Source organism: Desmodus rotundus, chromosome 4 (assembly GCF_022682495.2).
Source record: "Desmodus rotundus isolate HL8 chromosome 4, HLdesRot8A.1, whole genome shotgun sequence".
NCBI lineage: Eukaryota > Metazoa > Chordata > Mammalia > Chiroptera > Phyllostomidae > Desmodus > Desmodus rotundus.
The window spans coordinates 30,462,747-30,483,488 of record NC_071390.1 but is presented as its reverse complement, the minus strand read 5'-3'; the positions used below and the strand labels follow the sequence as shown (position 1 = coordinate 30,483,488).

At 41.2% G+C, this 20,742-nt stretch overlaps 1 protein-coding gene and 1 non-coding gene across 11 annotated transcripts in view; one reads left to right on the top strand and one right to left on the bottom strand.

Annotated features, from left to right (window-relative positions):
* Window positions 1-20,742, bottom strand: part of SLC16A12 (solute carrier family 16 member 12) — a 73,347-nt gene that overhangs the window by 12,857 nt on the left and 39,748 nt on the right. For 8 of the 10 annotated variants that reach the window (XM_053923149.2, XM_053923152.2, XM_053923147.2 and 5 more), the window contains 2 exons: window positions 5,099-5,349; window positions 548-651 (listed from right to left, as the gene is read on the bottom strand). In XM_053923149.2, the coding sequence (XP_053779124.1) occupies window positions 548-651; window positions 5,099-5,208 (214 nt within the window). In that variant the 5' untranslated portion in view covers window positions 5,209-5,349. The remainder of the gene's footprint in view (window positions 1-547; window positions 652-5,098; window positions 5,350-20,742) is intronic. The other 2 variants (XM_053923150.2, XM_053923151.2) reach the window with 2 other exon arrangements.
* Window positions 4,122-4,232, top strand: LOC112307420 (U6 spliceosomal RNA). The gene has a single exon (XR_002975048.2). It is a non-coding gene; the product is annotated as a U6 spliceosomal RNA (small nuclear RNA).

Here is a 20,742-nt window from a genome sequence, read left to right as displayed (position 1 = left end):
TGAGAATAAAGATTTATGCATGAAAAATGATGAAACCTGTGAGACAACGTTTGGGACCTCTGGGAAGAGAACAGAATGAAAACAAGACTTGAGATGTGATGCACATATTGTTTGCACTCATTTCAGTAGATCATATAGAAACAGCTCACCGTGCTGTCCAAGAACTGTTTACATGACTGGAGAAGGAGGGGATCACAGCATTTAGAAGGAGGAAGCCCAGTATATACTGTATGGTTACCTGCTTCCAAAACCAAGACAAGCCCTATGATGCCCAGCATCCCATTTTTACATGCAAGAAACAAATGGCGTGTGTCTTTCTGAGTTATTAACCATTTGTTCCATCTGATATCAACCAAAATCATTAATTCCAGGAGCATGTCTAATTGGGTTTGGCTGAAGGTAGGATCAACCTTTTCTTTTACTCTTAGCCAATTTTACCATAGTCTTTCTACTAAGAAGAATTCGTAATCAAAGGCAGGAGAAGGTCATTGTCACGTACAGTTTGAGAGTAGCCAGTAATCGTCTATCCCTGGTGAGTAATACGTACCACAGAGCATGGTCACACAGTCTACAATGGAATGGATCCATGCTGTTTGTGCATAGTCCTGAGTGAAGTATGTCTGGAACTCCACAAAAAAAATTGAAATACACCTGAAAAATATAGTGATAGCATGTTTTACAAAACAGGAAAGAATAAACATGAATTTGAATCAGAGCTTAAAGTTTTGGTTCAATCAACTGTCCCAGTCTCCATGGGTTTAAATTGGTTTTCAGTGGAATTTTGCTGGCCCATATCAAGTGGGAAACCAGAACCCAGCCATTGGGCAATTCTAAAGCATAAGAACAAGTGTTCATCCACCAGAGGGGCTGTTGAAGCCAAATGCATGTGAAGATCACTGCTGTTGGGTAGAACTTATGAAAAAGAAGGCAGGTCAAAGGCATGGATCCTTATTCATCTTTGTATTTAACTAACATCTGTAACATGTAAGGGGTTGTTATACAGGTCAAAATTTGACAATAAAGAGTTATATATCACCCAGCAATTTCACTTCTAGGTTTTAACCAGAGGTAAGAAACAAACGATGATGATGATGAAGATGATAGTAGGTAGACTATTTACAATAGCCAAATTGTAACCAACTTGCTTGTCTATCAATAAGGGACTGGTTAAATAAATTTTGGCATATAATAAAAGTAAAATATTATTAGGTATTAAAAATAATTATTTGATCTATATTGATTTAGAAATAAATTCACAATAAAATGTTAAGGAAAAAAGCAAGTTACAAAATAGTTCATATGGTAAGGGCTTATTTTTATAAAAACATATTCAAGTAAATTTTTAAAAGCCTGAAAATATATGAACTAAAAAGTATTCAGTCATTATATATGAAGGGTAAGATTATAAATAATTTCATTTTTTGTCTTTATTCTGCATTTTGAATTATTTTGCAATTATCATGATTTCTTATATACACACATCTTATACACACATGTATGTGTGTATATATGCACACATACATATCACACACACACATACAGATACATGAAGTCTGTCCAGAAAAATTCCAGCCACTGTTAACATAATGAGAATGGTTTGTACAACATCGACGTAACCAGGCAGCCAAGGAGAGTGGACTGGAATGAGAATGTGTGAACAATGACAACTTCACTGTACTAGTCAGTGGGGGCGGTAGATGCCACTGAGTGAGCATGTGTACTGTGTGGCCATTGCATTCAAAATGACTGAGCTAGTAGAGCAATGAATCTGCATCAGATTTTGCGTTATGCTTAACATTCTTCCATGGAAACTATTTCAATGATCCAGAAGGCTGCAGCTCTGGGCAACTGGTGATGGGCAGCATCATCATGACAACGTGCCCACTCACGCATCACACCTGCAGAGTTTTTTGGCGAAATATCAAATTGTCCAGTGATTCAGCCCCCCTAATGCCCAGCTTTGGCACCCTGAGACTTCCAGGTTTTGCCAAAACTAAAATCACCTTTGAAAGGGAAGAGATTTCAGACTGTCAATGAAATTCATGAAAATATGATGGGGCAGCTGACAGCAACTGGGAGAACTGTGTGAGGGCCCCAGGTGCCTACTTTGCAGGGGGCTGAGGCATCATTGTCCTAGGAAAATGTTTCTTGTGTCTTGTATGTTCTTCAATAAATGTCTCTATTTTTCATATTGTATGGCTGGATACCTTCTAGACAGACCATGTATATGTACATATATATCAGAAAGAGGGGGGAGGCATACAGAGACAGACATAGAAACAAAGAGACAGAGATATTTTTATGTTGAAAAATAGTTAATCACTCAGGAAAAACAAGACATAAGTAATCCAGGAGCAATAGTTTATATCACCATACAACTTGGAATGAACCTAATGCAGATTAGCATGCTGTCCTAATTCAGCACGGGAAGCTTTTAGAGCTCAGGAGAAGAAATAAGGCCTTGTTACTTGGGGATGAGATAGGTGGTTATCAATCTCTTCAGATAGAGCTACATTCCAACTCATTATGCTTCAGTAGCCCATAGTAACTAGCTATTTCACTCTCCTTCTCTCCTCCAGTTGCTGCTAGATGTGAATTCAACAACATATTAAAAGGATCATTCACCATGATCAAGTGGGATGTATCCCTGGGATACAAGAATTGTTGATCAGTCAATATGATTCATCACATTAATATAATAAGAACACTAGCTTGAAGAGCTATCTGCAGCCCTATGTTCACAGCAGCATTATTTGTAATAGCCAAGACATGGAACCAACCCAGGTGTCCATCACAGATGAATGGAAAAAGACATGCTGGCGTATATATAATGGAATATTATTCAGTCATTAAAATGAGGAAATCCTACCATTTGTGACAACATGAAGGTATTATACTAAGTGAAATAAGTTAGAAAGAGAAAGACATATATTGTACAACCTCACTTATATGTGGAATCTTAAAAACAAACAAAAACCAAACTAAAAGAAAAAGAGATTAGCCTTGTGGTTTCCGAGATAGAGGGAGCAGGAGGGGTAAGTGGTGCTTCCAGCGTTACGCTGAATAAATACCAGAGAAGTAACGTACAACACGATGACTATCAATGACACTGCTCTATGATATGCAGGGAAGTGAAGAGAGTAAATCCTAAGAGTTCTTATCACAAGGAGAAAATCTGTTCTTTTTTTTCTTATTTCTTTTCTTCATTGTATTTGTATGAGAAATGGGTGTGAGCTGAACCAGTTTTAGTCATTTCACAATGTGCCCATCAAACCATCATGCTGTATGTCTTAAACTTACACAGTGAGGTATGTGGATTACTTCTCAATAAAACGGGGGCGGGGGAAGAAAGACATGCCCAATAGGCACTAATTTTCTGAATTGACAAATCACCCTGCAGGCTGCTCTCCTTGTCTGTCTCTGGTGTTCTTGGCTGCCTCTTGGTTTATGACATTTACATTTGCATGCAGACTATGTCTCTACACTTTTCTCCCTCTAAGCTCATTCTGCTCAGGTGTCTTCCTCTCAGCGTCTCCCAGTCACCTCTGGTAACAGGCCTGCACTGCCAGCCACAACCCTCTGTTCTGGTTTCCAGCTGCCCTTCCTTATGAAGCACTGAGCTCATTTCCAGAACTTTCCCATCATGGACTGATGGAAACTCCACATGTAAAAACCAAGATAAAAGAGATTCCTTTTAACTCCATGACCTCCTCATACCCAGAACACAAGCTCCATAATACGGATGGGAGCAAAATCAAACTCAACACCAATCATATAATAATTCTAAATAAGTCTCCAGCTTATTACAACACATAATTAACCAAACTTTATTGTAGCAAAACAACCTGCTTCTTTCCCGCATTATGTATTTATTATAAAGGTAACGTCAATGCTTTTAGTGATGATACCATCAAATAATGCATTCAGCGCAAATTGCTTTCTTTTGCTCCCAAGTGTGAGCAGCCAGAGAACAAAGAGTTCAGTTTGAACAGGAGCACCTGTAGAGGAAGGAGCTGGCACATGCAGATTTCAAGTATGTATTTGTTCCAATGAGTCTCAATGCATAGTCGTTTAACTTAAGCACTTTCAACAGCATGCCGCTGGATAAAAGGAAGAGAGATGTGCTCACTTTGGTGGCACATATACCAGCACTGGAACGACACAGAGAAGAATAGCACGCATGGCCCCTGGGCAAGGATGACACACAAATTCGTGAAGCGTTCCATATTTTTTTCTGCTGCACACCCGTAACTATACAAAATAATATTAATGTAAACTGTAATTAAAACTGAAATTAAAAAAAAGAAACTTTCTCGAAATATAATCATCAAAAAAAAGAGACCTGAGCAAATGAGGAGAATCCCAGTAGTTAGGCTGTTGCTCTCTCCTCCAACTTAGAACTCAGCCTCCTCTAACACAGCCAAATGCAAAATGAAGCAAAAGAATTTAAATTAGAATTTTTAAGCTTCCAAGGGCTCAGCATTCAGTGAGCCAAGAGGTCTTCAAAGACTATTTTAACCTTATATGTTTTTCCTTTCTGGGATGAGCTGCTTCTGAAAACAAATGGCTGGAATAGCCACAATATTTGGTCTAAAAATGTCCTAGCACTTCAGGTTTATATGTCAGATATTATAGAAGAGACCACAACCCAGGATTTTTAAGTGTCAGGAAATTACATTCTTTACAAGGAAAAAGATATCTGAGTCATCAAAGAAAATACACACACATACACCATACATACATACATATGAATACATACATATTTTCATAATGACAGGTTCAGAAATAGAATGAAGCAGACTTAGAAAAAAAGACAACCCAGATCATCTTTTTTAAAGATTTTTATTTATTTATTTATTTATCGAGGCAAGGGAGGGCAAGAGAGAGGGGAAGGAGGGAGAAAGAAAGGAGAGAAACATTGACTGGTTGCACCCTGCACACCTCCAACCGGGGACCCGGCCTGCAACCCAGGCATGTGCGTTGACTGGGAATCAAACCAGCAACCTTTTGATTCACGGGCCGATGCCCAATCCACTGAGCCCATCTGCCAGGGCAAAGGCAGATCATCTTAATAAATCAAGAAGAAAACCCCACCTACCTGGTTACCGCTCGGGTACAGATGGTGACAAGGAAACAGCCAGCCACAATCATCCAGCCCCACCCTCCATCTGGAGGGGAGGTGGACCGAGTTCTATTAACTTTTGTCATGCTTTCAATTCTTTTTTCTTCTTTTCCAAGTTACTCCAAGGCCCAGTTATGATCTTGGAAGAGTTTGCTGTCCAGTGACTTCCTGTTGGTATTCAAGATTGGCATACAATGCTACCTGGCACATGGGTTACTGTAGACCATCTAAAACCAAAAATCAGGACACATTTGTATTTTATTGACATCTTAAAAGGTTGATACTTCACAGGGCAAAAATGATTAATACTTTCCTGTTACATGTGATTATTTGTAACTAAGAATCCTGGAATGGGGCAAAGACCATTAGTTGTCTTTGGTGCCCGTCCTCCTTTTTCATAATAGATCCTCTCAAATTTTAGCCAAATCCACATGCACCCAGTTTGATGCCATTTTCCCTAGCCTTTCCTGAAGGAAGGTATGACAACATTGTTTAGTCTTGATGACAAGGATGTAAGAAGAAGTAGTATGTGCCCTTCTGGTTCATCAGATCAAAGACAAAGGCTCTGCCCCAGGACTGCCCTCACTCCCTTTCCCAGACTGGAACGTAGACGCAGAACCAGGAGAGCTTCAACCGCACAGACCAGGATGCCACCTGAAGGCTGGCAAAACTGCATGACAGAAGGAGCCTGGGTCCCCAAAAGACTCTTTGCAGAGGGTTGCCTCTCCAGCTCTGGACTTCACATACCCCTCACTGTTAGAAGAAAGATAATATTTGTATTTGAGTCTCTGCATTTTGGAGGCTCTGTTACAACAGCTTAGGCCATGTCCTAATTATTACTGATTAATCTGACTGTAATTTCTTTGGCATTTCTGACTAAGAATGCTATCATTTTAAGGCGTGTAACTGAAACAAGAAGAGAAAAACAAATAAATGAAACAGAAGACAGAGCTCAAATGCTACTACATAAAATTCACTATAATTAAATAAGGGAGCAAAGATTTGTGAAGAATAACGGATTACTCCCTGCATTGTGTTACAACTCTCCATTTTGCTCTTGACCTCTAGATAGATTAAAGTATGAAAAAAAATCATTAAAAATATAGGTGAAAGTATAGGCAAATATTTATCTTATCTCTAGAGAGAAAAGGACTCCCTGAGATGCAAATTAATGTAACAAAAAAAGGGAAGTTTTTGTTGATTTGTCTAAATTAAAATTTAACATTTCTATACATCAAAACATATAATAAATAAAACTAAAAGGTAAACCATAGACTTTGAAAAAACATTAGTGACATTAATTCATTCAACTACCAACGTTTATTGAGTGTTTAATATGTGTTAGGCCACGTTTCAGGGAATTGGGGATTTAGTGGGGATTCCCATGTAGACCACTTATGTTTGCCTCCCTCTTCATTTATAAGCCATCCTGTGAATGTCGGCGGACTGACAAAGGAGATGGAATGAACAGCTAGAGCATAAATCTATTAAAAGTATTAGAAGAGCAGTATTGGTATAAATATTAACCTACTGATTTAGAGAAAATCAAAATTATCATTTGAAATGATACCATTGCTAGTCACTGGCCTAAGGACTGAGTAATAGCCAAAACACTGCTGTCCACACTGAGTGAAAATAACACAAAGCTACCTTTTACAGAGCAATTCTCACAGACCACACTGCTATTGAGCAGCATACAGACAGTAATGGTCAGTTAACCCTTACAACAACCACACATGTAGGTATTATTATCCCTCAGGCTAGAGAGATTAAGTTATTTGCCCAATTACTATAATAATACCCAGCAATATTTTATGCAATGGGAAGAACAAAAAGCTTGGGTTGCAATACTTATATCCAACAAAATAGACTTTAAAACCAAGGCTATAATAAGAGACAAAGAAGGACACTGAATAATGATAAAGGGAACAATCCAACAGGAAGATATTACCCTAGTAAACATGTATGCACCCAACACAGGAGCACCTACATAGGTAAAGCAAATCCTGCTGGACATAAAGGCAGAGTTGACAGAAATGCAGTTATAATAGGGGATTTTAACACCTAATTAACTTCAGTGGATAGATCTCCCGGACATAAAATCAACAAGGAGACAGCAGCCTTAAATAACACATCAGATCAAATGGATTTAATTGATATCTTCAGAGCATTTCATCCCAAAGCAGCAGAATGTATATTCTTTTCAAGGGTACATGGAATGTTTTCTAGGATAGATCACATGTTAGCACACAAAAACAGTTTCAATAAATTTAAGAAGATTAAAATCACATCACACATCTCTGACCATATGCTATGAAACTAGGAATCAATGACAAAAAGAAAACTGAAAAATATACAAAGACATGGAGCTATATAACATGGTATTAAAAAATGAATGGGTTAACAATGGGATCAAGGAAGATATCAAAAGATACCTTGAAACAAATGAAAATGTGAAGACAAAAGACCAAAATCTGTGGGACACAGGGATAGCAATCCTAAGAGAGAAATTCATAGCATTACAGGCCAATCTCAAGAAACAAGAGAAAGCTCAAATAAACAATCTAACTCTACACTTAAAGGAACTTGAAAAAGAATAACACACAAAGTAAAAACTAAGTAGAAGGAGGAAAAAAGTGAAGCTCAGAGCAGAAATAAATGAAATTGAGGCTAAAAAAGTACAAAAGATCAATGAATCCAAAACGTGGTTCTTTGTAAAGATAAACAAGATAGACAAACCTTTAACCAGACTCATCATGAAAAAAAGAGAAAGGACCCAAATAAATAAAATCAGAAATGAAAGAGGAGAAGAAACAACTGATATTTAAGAAATACAAAGGGTTGTAAGAAAATATTACAAACAACTATATGCCAACAAATTGGACAACTTGAATGAAATAAATTCCTAGAAACATACAATCTTCCAAAACTAAACCAGGAAGAATCATCAAAGAATAGAATATATAGATTACAACTAGTAAAACTGAAGCAGCGATCAAAACACTCCCAAAAAACAAAAGCCCTGGACCAAATTGCTTCACAGGTGAATTTTACCAAACATTCTGAGAACTAACACCTCTCCTTCTCAAACTAGTCCAAAAAAGCCAAGAGGAGAGAAGACTTCTGAGCTCATTTTATAACAACAGTATTATTCTAATTCCCAAACCAGATAAAGACACTACAAAAGAAAGAAAATTATAGGCCACTATCCCTGACGAACATAGATTCTAAAATTCTCAAAAAAAATGAGCAAACTGAATATAGCAATACATCAGAAAGACCATACATCATGATCAAGTGGGATTTATTCCTGGGATGCAAGGTTGGTACAATATTTAGAACAATAAATGTGATACATCAACATAAACAGAATGAAGAATAAAAACCACATGATTATATCAATAGATTCAGTAAAAGCATTTGATAAAATCCAGCATCCATTTATGATAAAAACTCTCAGCAAAGTGGGAATAAAGGGAACATAATTAAGATATTAAAGACCATATATGACAAATCCCCTGCCAGCATCATACCCAATGTGCAAAAACTACAGTGTCCCTTTAAGACTGAGAACAAGAAAACAATGTCTGCTCTCACCTCTCTTATTCAACATAGTACTAGAAGTTGTAGCTACAGCAATCAGACAAGAAGAAGAAATAAAAGGCACCTAAATTGGAAAGGAAGACATAAAACTGTTATTATTTGCAGATGACATGATACTGGACATAGAAACCCCAAAGATTCCAAGAAACTACTAGAACTGATAAATGAATTCAGCAAAGTAGCAGGATACAAAATTAATATCCAAAAATTGGTTGCATTTTGTACACCAATAATGAACTATCAGGAAGGGAAATTAAGAAGCAGTCCCACTCACAATTGCTTCAAGAAGAATAAAAGACCTAGGAATAAATTTAACCAAGAATGTAAAAGATCTGTACTTGGAAAATTATAAGACACTGAAGAAAGAAACTGAAGAAGATACAAATAAGTGGAAGCATATACCATGTTCATGGGTAGGAAGAATTAACATCATTAAAATGTCCATATTACCCAGAGCAATCTATAGATTCAATGCAACTCCTATCAAAATACCAATGATGTATTTCACAGAACTAGAATGTGAAGTCATTCTAGGCAATGAGCTGAGGAGAAATCCTTTGGGAGTTTCCTTGCTTTTAAGAAAACACAGGAAAGCAAACAAACCCCTCTTCTTCCTGGAGACATTCTGAATCTGGATATGACATGTGGAACTATGGCAGCCGTCTCCTAGCCATGAAGGAAGCCTGAGGACAAGGTCAATAAGCCAAGGACAACACAGCAGAAAGATGAGAAGAACCTGGGATTTTAATGATGTCACTAAGCCACTGAATTAACCAGTTCTGGAGCCACCCTATCTATCTGTTAGGTAACATAATACACTTTACTCATTGTTGGAACTAGTTGAGATTTCTGTCACATCTGCCAAAATAGTCCACATGGGTATATGCCTTCAGAGAGTGGTGTGCTGGAGCCAGCTCCTATGGCATCTCATCAGCCCCATGCCACGGTCGGTGATGTTATGCTCAGTGACATCATATTGATGGCTTGTAGTTGGCCATGTGGGAGTGTCTACCCACAGAAATCATACACTGGCAAATGGAAAGCTCTTTACATCCTCTGAAAAAGCCATTTATTACACATTTGCTAGCCTACTACAACCTCAGAGTAATTTAAGGTGTATGCAGTAAACAATTCTGTGATATATGAAGTAAAGCCAGAGAATGAAGACAGAATTTAAACATCTATACAGTGAGCTAGCAACTTAAGTGGCTTGTCACCTTTTTAATAAGGCTATTTGTTTGTCTATTAAGCAGGGGTGGGCAAACTACAGCCCCCAAGCAAAATTTGGCCTGCTGCCTCTGTTAGGAAATAGAGTTCTAACTGAAAGACAGCCACACTCTTTCCTTTGCATTTTGTCTTTGCTTTCATGAACTATGGCAACTGAATCATTGTAAAAGAGAGAACTATGGCTAGCAGAACCTAAACTATTTACTACCTTTTCAGAAAATGTGCAGGCCCTTGTTCTCAGGAGAGCTAATGCATTGGTCTGCAGAATAAAATACCAATATTTGGGAGGGGGTGGGGAGACATAATCAGCATTTACGACTTTGGTGGAGGGTAGCAGTTCAGAATAGTGAAAAGAACTAGCGAACAAAGAAAGATCTCGGTCCTGGACCTGACTCTCCCTCTCATGAGTTGCGTGAGCTCAGGAAAATGACTTTACCTGCCGGGGTCTCACTTTACTCATCTATAAAATGGGGTCATCTTATTCTCACAGAATGTTGTATGGATTAAAATGAAATAAAAACAGGAGGATTACCTGGTACAAAAACATAGGTGTTATTTGCCGTGTGACTTAACCTCGTTTCATTTATTCACCACTCATGAATTCAATAAATATTGATTGTACATCCACAATGCATGGGAACTATTTGAGGAGCAGGGCTTGGAGCAGCGAGGAAAACAGGCAGTGGCCCCGCTTTGATAAAGCTCACATCCTGTGGGGCACGCAGTCGATAAACTCTTGAACAATTACTTCTGAGCCTCAGTCTCGTTTGTGGGGAAAAATATCTCTGCTAACTTCACTGTGTTGTAGTTAGAGGCAGATACGAGTAATTACAAACTGGCAGCAAGGAACAAATCTAACTTCAAGGCATTTTTGTTAGGCCAACAGTGGGGTTTTTTTTTAATGTTTATATTAGCTGCTACATGTGAGTATGAGATTTACTTAATGCTATGGCCTAAATGTTAATGTCCCTCCAAAATCCTTATGTTGAAGCCTAATCCCCTTGTGATGGTATTTTGAGGTGGGGCCTTTGGGAGGTGATTAGTGCCCTTATAAAGAGACCGCAGAGAGCTCGCTTTTCCTTTATGTCCTATGAGGACCCAGTGAAAAGACCACTGTGTAGGCAATAGGAGGTGAGCTCTTACCAGACAGTGAATCTACTGGTGCCTTGATCCTGACTTCCCAGAACAGTGAGAAGGAAAGGTCTGTTGTCCAAGCTGTCCAGGCTGTGGTAGTTTTGTTATAGTGACCCAAATGAACTGAGGCACCTACAAATCCAGAACTCCAAATTCGCCTGAAAAACTGAAAGCACTGAAGATTCTGGGCTGGTATTCTTTTACAGCTGGCAGCCATCGGCTACAGTCAAGTAGCAGCACCTTCCCCAGGGTAAGGCCCGTACTGTCCCCTCCGTCCTGTCCCCGACATCCCGTACTGCCCAGCCCCCATGCGTGCTGTTTCTCCCATGGACATCTGCTGGGCTTCTGGAGGCCACGAGGTTGCCAACTTCTGCCTATATCGTGTCTCTGTGTATCAAAGTTTCTGGCACAGATCACGTGATTTATGTTTATGCTGTATGCCTTACACCTGGCACTGTCACGGTTCAACAGGACTGGCGTTCATGTTTCTACCTACACCTGCATACAAACACACAGTGAAGTAACTCATCGGTGGGACACAACCAGGTGCCAAGTGTCATGAAATGACAGAATCGATGATGTAAGTAGAAAAGCCAAAGCTCAGAAACCTCTGCCTTGGTATAGTCCTATCCTCTTCACAGATTTTTCCACTAAAATGACCCCTGAGGTTAAGCTATTTTCCAACTTGACTCTAAATCCACCTACCCTCAAATGTTCAATATGGAACCACCCTCGCTTCGTGCTTCCCAGTGCAGTTAAAGAATGCCAGAGCGGGCAGCCTGTGCAGCAGCCCTTGGAGGAGCAGAACAGTGCAATGAAACAAGATTTGGAAAGTTATTCATATTCTTTGAACAGTGGTCTCATTTCTGAGAAGTTATCCTAAGGAAACAATTTAAGAGAAGCTCTATGCTATAGGCAAAAATAAAAATAGCTGCATTATGAATAATATATAAAACAGGAAAAAAACCTCAGTGCTCAGCCACTGGGAAGTGTTTAGAGAATTATGATGCATTAAACAATGGAATAGTATACAACTGTTTTAAATTATAAACAAGAAGGTAATATTGTAATGTGGAAAAATATTTATGATGCAATGTTAAAACAAAAAAAAAGAAGTCTCTAAAATTGTTTGTATCTGGTAAGAGAAGCTATGTAAAACCATGTAAAAGTTGTGTACTTGTAACTGTCACAAAGAATATGCAGAATATGCAAAAAGGAATATCACTAGGCTGGTATAATTAACTTAGGAGTCATTTTCAAAATTGTATTCAACCCCACTTTATATATAATTTTATTAGCTATTTCAGGTCTACTCCTGCAGTATAAATCGGACCACAAAAATTTTCTTTGTATGACTATATCATAGCACTTAATACTGCACACTGAAAGGCAGATGAACCCCAGAGGATACACTGTGAGTAAAAGCCCCTGGCAGAATAAAATGTTCTGTTTCTTTACAAAAATATTAAGCATGATTAATTTCTACTTTGCCTCTGCTGTCCTCAGATGATTCCGTTGCCATTTGTTTTAGCCGAGCAACCTCTCTTCAGCATTTCCACATTTTATAAGTAAAGAACTGATTTGTGAGGATCTCTCAAAAAAAAATGTGATGACATAAATCCAAATAAAAAAAAAATGTAACACTCTCAAGCCTGGCTGTGGTGACAGCAAAATGAACAAAGGTCTGTTGTCAGCTAGGGTCAACTTGGGTAAAACCACAGAGCAGGGAACATCCTCACAGGATTCCCACGACTTCTCCGAAAGCCTCGGTATGCAACGACATTATAAATTATTCCCCATGAATAGTCGCCAGGAGCCTCAGAAGCCTCAGAGACAGGCACTACTGTCCCCCTTTGACCATGACGAGGCTAAAGCTCAGAGAAGGGAAAGAACCCTCCTGCCTTTGCTGCATGTGAATCCAAACAGAGACAAGCGTCTCTGGCCAATTTATACAGTGCACTTGCCCACCTGCCCTCCGGGTTTCAAAATTGTTACGGGCACTTCAACAAGCCAAGCGAGCAACGCCAAAGCTTAAGCACCGATTCCTGTGAGCAACCACACCACAAGGAAGCGGGGGAGGGGCCCTCAAGATTAGCACAGGGGTATAACTACTCACAAAACAACTCCTGTGAGTTTCTTTCAAATCAGGTCAGTCAGCAGATTTGTATGTATTCAAAAGAAATGCACGGGTCAGACAGGCTAACCGCATTTCCTAGAGACTTTGCAGCAGCTTGCAGTTCCCCTAGAACAACAGCCTGAGCGCTCTTGTGAATAATTAACCCACCTCATAGTACACAAATATGGTAAAGTGTTCTTTTGAGTTGATATTATACCCAAAACCATAAGTAAAGCAAGCATGTTACCATCATGCAATTCTTCATTTTACTAACCAGCCTCCAATTTATTTGATTTTGACATCCAACCACTAAAGTATATAACTGAATGCTGCATCTCACTCTGGATTCAGAAAAATTCTTTTGAAATAAAAGGGTTGCTATATTATAACGTTCCTCTAAGATTATTCCTTAACAGTACGAGTTGGGATATATCCTCAATATCGCTGTATCCCCAAGTTCTTAACTAAGCTTCTTGCTCTTTCTATTACTGCATTCTGTTTCTCCTTTTGTGCCCTGATGGTACCCCAAATTTATGAACTAGAAAAGAATGTCTGATTTAAGTTGCACCTTTTTTCCTTGAGCGCTTTATGCAGAACAATGCATGTTCTTTGGGCAGTGTTTGGATGAGATGACTTTAATACATGCTAATAAAAGCCAAGGAAGAGTCAAAAGTCTAATCATTTGCAAAGAGTTCTTGCTAACAGTCAGTACCCTCCCAGGAACGCATTCCATGTGTGGGGCAAACCTTGCACATTGCCCTCAGTAGAGTTTTCTGAAGCGATCCCTGCCTCTGGCAGAAACCCTACGCATTTCTTACCGTCAGTACACAGCGAGAGAGAAGGCACCAGCAGTGCTGGGACCACTTGATTTGGTGGGCTCCCAACTCCCGTCCCACTTGTCTGTCCTCCACCCGTCTGTCTCTTTCCAGTGCCTTCAGCTTTAGCAGTACCTTTAACTTTGTATACTTGTTCGCATCCCCAAAAGAGGCAAAGGCGTGTGGCAGAATGATATCAAGAGTGGGTATCAAGAACACTGGTACAAGTGACACTATTTAGTTGTACAACCCTATGTAAGTCACTTTCTCTGTGCCACTGGTTCCTGATCTATAAAACCAGGGCATCAAATCACTGACATCTATCCTTTAACCAGGTGACTGATTAGTAAGTGTCTCTTACCCAATATGTAAGTTACCTGATAGACTGGGCATGCTCAGTATACTCTGACTTTACTCTTCATTACCTAATACCTCTTTGAAGGAAGAGACAACTCCTCTTTGTTTTTACTGAAGAATCATGGAATTTGCCAGTCTCTCTTTTTTTATGCATTTCTAAAACATGCCTGTAATATAGATAATATGTTTGAAATATCTCCTGGTGTATTTATTGCTGGTTCTACCCCAACCCAGGACTCCAGGCCCTAATGAACATCCTCGGCCTGTGCTTGGAATCCCAGAGGACACCATGGATATTGAAGGACAACCCTGCACGTACACTGTGAGAGAATTCCAACACTTTCCGCCACAGCCTCTACAGCAGGGGAGCAGAGTGTTCCTGCAGGTAGCCTTACAGACTTCTCTCCTGGGGACAAACTCTGAGAAGGACTGAACAGGGGAGGGAAGGTGAAGAGACCCCTTCTCTCTGCTCAGGTGTGCAGTTTCTGGCCCAGGGACCCGCTGTTATTTCCACTTGGAGTCTGGGTCTTGGGGACGCCTTCTAATGCTATGGGTTTATTTATTGTGTTTTTCTGAGACATTACGCCTGTGCTATGAAAAAATATTATTCTGAAATGAAGAAAGATTAGGGATTCACTTTTTAAAAAAAACCCTGCTTCTCTCTGTTTAGTCCTGAAATGGATCCTGGTAACAGGAGAGTAAATAATTACTGACTTCAACCAGAAATTTTTGGATGTTTGTCAGGGACCTTGGGGCACTAAACTGAAACATTGACCTTTGCTAATGAAGCTGCCGAAGTTTCTACATTGTGTATGAGACTGTGGGACAGGAATACTTTACATAAGACCTAGAATAAACAGCAGAGCGATTTATATGGTATTTGGTCTACAGAAAGAGAGAAAAAGGTGCCACTCATGGTTCACAGAATTGGCAGAGAGAATAGAAAGCAAGATTCTTTCCCACCCTGTCCGCTCCTCATCCACAGAGCCACTGATTCTAGGCAACATCAGAAAAATGCTTACTTCTGAGTCTAATAGTTTGTTGACAGTACAACTCATAGCCAGGAGCTTGCCACCCGCTGCCATTGTCTGCAGCAATAGAGTTCTTTTCTCTCCGAGTTGGAAGTACGTGTAAAAGAAGTGACAGGCCTGAGCTGTAGCCCTCTTTGAAGAAAACACGACACGTAATCAAGTATCTCAGTGCCTAGCACAATGTCTGGTATAAAGCTGGTGCTTAAAAAAATGTGTGGTTCAGCGAATACATTTTTGTGTCTAACCCAGTGGCCTCGCACAACTCTAGTTCTAATTTTGCACTTTGACAGCATATGGAATTACTAGGTCAGGCTGTGTTACGTTCCAGGCTTCTGGGCTGCAGAGGAGACACTTGGGGTGTGCGATGCTTGTCACAGTCTTTCTGTCAGTCAACAGAGAGCCTTTTACCGAAGAACAGTGCTGCCTGTGTTTACCGCAACATCTCCCTCACCGTGTAACCTCGGCCCCTGACATGCTGTTGAGATGGGAGGGGTAGCAAGTCAAATATCTCAGTCAAGTATCTCAAGTTAACCCCGCACATCACGGAGTGTCGTAGAGACTGGTACTTGAGGGAGAGTGCAGGCAGAAGAGTGGGAGCTCCCTGAGAGCAGGGCACCCCTGATGCTCCCAGTCACCACTCTGTCCCCAGTGCCTAGGAGAGTGCCTGAAAGACAAGATGTATGCGATAAGTATTTTAGAGAATGAACACCTCCAATTCTCAAGTTCCGGACATTTCCCAAATCACACGGGAAGGGGTATGGGGAGCTTGAGGAAATGGGGGCAGGAAATTACCCAGCCTGTCTTTGTTCCTTTTATCCACGGTCAAACCAGGGTAAGCAGCATTCCCAGCATCTAAGGAAGAGTGCGCTCAGTGAATACATCTCACTAAGTACACCGCAGCATGGCCAGGTCCTGACCCGAGACCAGGCCAAACATGGAAACAGAACTTCACTGCCAGGTTGGCCCTCTCTCCTTGTGTTTGCAGAGTGGCCAAAGAGGAGCGTGGACTGCTGGAGGGCTCACCTACAGAGCCTGGCACCCGGCCCGCTGTCTGCCCCACACTGCACAGGCCATCAAATTCCACAGGCCCTGAGAGATGTTTGTTTTTGCGCTCTGTAGACACTGCTCACTGCTTGAGCCACACAGCAGGTCACAGAAAGGACAAGGTGTTGCCAAGGCTGAAAATGTGGCGGACTCTTTTGTGCAAGACCGAGGACCTGAATTTATTCCTGCAAATGAAAATGTTAGAAACAATTTCATAAAAGTTCTTTCAAGATACAGGTGGTCATCTTTGCCTGTATCCTGATCGTTGTAGCAGTTAGGTCTGAACCAGTTCTTTCCACATCCTTCTGGTTTGGGACCAAGGAAAGGGGTGGTGAACTTTAAAGGCCTTGGAAATAGTTCCTAACTTTTTTTTTCTGTTATAGTTGACATTCAATAATATCAATTTTTGGAGAGCTCTTATTGTTTTTTTCAATTACAGTTAGCATTCAATGTTATTTCATATTAGTTTGAGGTGTTTAGCATAGTGGTGAGACAACTACATGATTTACAAAGCGATCCCCCCGATAATCGACACCATGCATAGTTATCACAATGTTCCTGACTACATCCCCTATGCCGTACTTTACATCCACACCACTATTTTGTAACTGCCAATTTATGCCTAATCTCTTCACCTTTTTTGCCCAGTCTCGCAACCATCAGTCTGTTCTCTGCATCTATGAGTCTGTTTCTGTTTTGTTTGTTCATTTACTTTGTTATTTAGATTCCACATATAAGTGAAATCATATGGTATTTTTCTTTCTCTGGTTTATTTTACATAGCATAATACCCTTTAGGTCCATCCATGTTGTCACAAATGATAAGATTTAATTCTTTTTATGGCTAAGCAATATTCCAGTGCCTCACGTTGAAACAGTCCCGGGCAGTGTGTGAGTTGGGTGGCCAAGTAAAGTTCACTAGACTCATGCAGATTCAGAATTGGCTGTGTGGGAAGAGGATTCAACACAGGGACAATGGCAGCTGTCCCTCCAGCCCTCACCCTGAAGCTGTACACTCAGTTTCTCCCTCTGTGTCTCTGGCACCTCCTAAGCCTCTGTCCCACCACCAGAACCTAGGGTGGGTGTCTTTAAGCCAGTGAGTCTGTGCCTGGCCCTTTAAGAGATCACTTAGATTTCCAGAAGCCCTCCATCTCACCCAGGTGAAAAAACCCCAGAATTTCACAGCCAGATGTTGCAGGGCTCTTCTTCCTGGCACTAGTGCTCTAGGCTGAGAAGCTCAGTATGGGGCTGGGACCCCTCTCCTCTCAGGGAGACCCCTGCAGCTGAGATGTGATTCTCAACTGCCACACATGGATGTGGGGCCAGCCCGTTCCGCGTCTCTGCTCCTCCTACGGGTTTTCACAGGGCCTCTTTTGTACATCCTTAATTAGAGGGCTCTGTTCCGCTAGTCCTCAGATGGTTCTCCAGGTTGACTGTTCTGTAATTTAATTGTAATTTCTATGTGGTCACGGGAGGAGGCAAGTCCAGCACTTACCTACTTCATCATCTTGACCCAGAACTCTCCCTATTTTTTTCCATGTGAGCTCACTTTACACATATGTAAATACTTCGCTAGCCAAACACAGCAGTAGTTATATTTTTAATATGTTATCTGTTGACTAATATATAAAGACAACAGTTCAAATGAATTTCATACTATTTTCAAATACATTTTTTTGTTTTATGAATTAGGAAGGCACTTACAAACATTTAAAGTCACAACTGTGTATGATATTATCCTGTCCACTGACAATGCTGCATGTATATGTGGGTTTGCACACCCTGTACTAATTCCGTCATCTCCTCCCAGGTCTGAGACCCCCAGATTAGAAGACCTCACTGTTTATTAAAGGAAGGGCTAGTGCCTTGGCAAACATAAATTTCCTTCTGATCTACTAAGTATGTTAATTATTCAAGGTCCACGTAAGAACTGGGAAATTGGGGAGACTTCAACAAATACATTATTTATAAAGCTGTGAACTGTGTTCACAAAATCTCATCAGGTCAGTAGAGTTTCTAAAGCTAGTAACAGGTGGAAGTCACTACCATCTCTAGGCCTGAGGGGCCAAGGGAGAGAGCAGGTACTGGAACCTTCTACATAGTCACTACAGAGAGTCTTGGGTAAAGTAAGGATCCACAAGGATCTGACAGTAAAAGAAGCAAGCCAGTAAATGTATCAGCCTCACACTCTTCCTGCCTTTCAAGTCCATCAAGTCTGAAGCCAAGGCAATCCAGTTGACATCGCCCATAATGGCAACAACCCAGGGCAGAGAACAGGATGGACATGGGATGGACAGTGGACTGGGGGGGGGGGGGCAAATAGAAACTGTCCGGCACACCAGTGTAGCCTGTTAGCTTGCCATGTACTGCACTAGGGCTGTGGTTTGAAGATGAGGTTAAGGTCTGAGTCAGTGCTGGGCTTTGCCTTTAAACTAGATCTAGTCGCTGGAGGTTACCAACTCAAATCTCTTGGCATATTTCAAATACGAAACTCAACTGTGACACCAACCTCCTCTTTTTGCACTCTTGCCTTTAAACAAACAACTCCAAAATCTGTGCCTCTGCTCCCCATCTTCCTCCCAAGTTGCAGACTCAGATTTCCAACAGCCTTTAAGGTACCTCAAACTCACAGGCCCGAAGGAGAACCAAGATGGCGGCGTAGGTAGACACACTGCGCCTCCTCGCACAACCAGAACTGACAGAGAATCAAACAGCAAGGGGGACCAACACCAAGAAAATAGAAAATAACCATTCATCCAGACTGGTAGGAGGGGCGGAGACGGGCACCGGGGTGGAGAGGACTCGCGCGGCTATGGCGGGACTGAGACTGGCGGAGTGTGGGACAAATGGCGCAGGCAGTCCGAGCACTAGCAGACCCTGCGGCCCCACATCTGCGCAGATAAACCGAGAGGGCCGGACTCAGAGTGGCGGAGAGTGGGGCAGGCAGAGCAGCGGGTAGCACCCCGCGGCACCAAATTCGCCCACAGATAAACCTGACGAACGGCGGACAACAAAGCAGACCGTGCAACCCAGGGCTCCAGCTCCGGGAAATAAAGCCTCAAACCTCTGATTGAAAGCGCCCCTGGGGGTTGGGGCGGCAGCAGAAGAGACTCCCAGCCTCACGGAAGAGGTTGTTGGAGAGACCCACAGGGGCCTAGAGTGTGCACAGGCCCACTTACTCGGGAACCAGCACCAGAGTGGCCCAGTTTGATTGTGGGTATCGGAGTGAAGGATTGAAATCCGGAGGAGAGTGAGGCGGGCGCCATTGCTCCTTCTCAGCCCCTCCCCCACATACAGCGTCACAGCATAGCGACCAGCATTACCCTGCCCTGGTGAACACCTAAGGCTCCGCCCCTTAAAGTAACAGACGCGCCAAGACAAAAAAAAAAAAAAAAGGCCCAAATGACAGAACACTTCAAAGCTCCAGAAAAAATACAACTAAGCGACGAAGAGATAGCCAACCTATCGGATGCACAGTTCAAAGCACTGGTTATCAATATGCTCACAGACTTGGTTGAATCTATTCGAAAAACAGATGAAAAAATGAAGCCTATGCTAAGAGAAACAAAGGAAAATGTACAGGGAACCAATAGTGATGAGAAGGAAACTGGGACTCAAATCAATGGTGTGGACCAGAAGGAAGAAACAAACATCCAAACAGAAAAGAATGAAGAAACAAGAACTTGGAAAAATGAGGAGAGGCTTAGGAACCTCCCGGACGCCTTGAAACGTTCCCACATCCGAATTATAGGGGTGCCAGAAGGAGAAGAGGAAGAACAAAAAATTGAAAACTTATTTGAACAAATAATGAAGGAGAACTTCCCTAATCTGGCAAAGGAAATAGACTTCCGGGAAGTCCAGGAAGCTCAGAGAGTCCCAAAGAAGCTGGACCCAAGGAGGAACACACCAAGGCACATCATAATTACATTACCCAAGATTAAACGCAAGGACCTACATCCAAGATTACTGTATCCAGCAAAGCTATCACTTAGAATGGAAGGGAAGATAAAGTGCTTCTCAGATAAGGTCAAGTTAAAGAAGCTCATCGTCACCAAGCCCTTATTATATGAAATGTTAAAGGGAGTTACCTAAGAAAAAGAAGATCAAAAATAGGAACAGTAAAAATGACAGCAAACTCACAGTTATTAACGGCCACACATAAAACAAAAACGAGAGCAAACTAGGCAAACAACTAGAACATGAGGGTTGTCATTAAGGGAGTGGGAGGGGGAGAGAGGGGGAAAGGTATAGAGAATAAGTAGCATAGATGATAGGTGGAAAATAGACAGGGGGA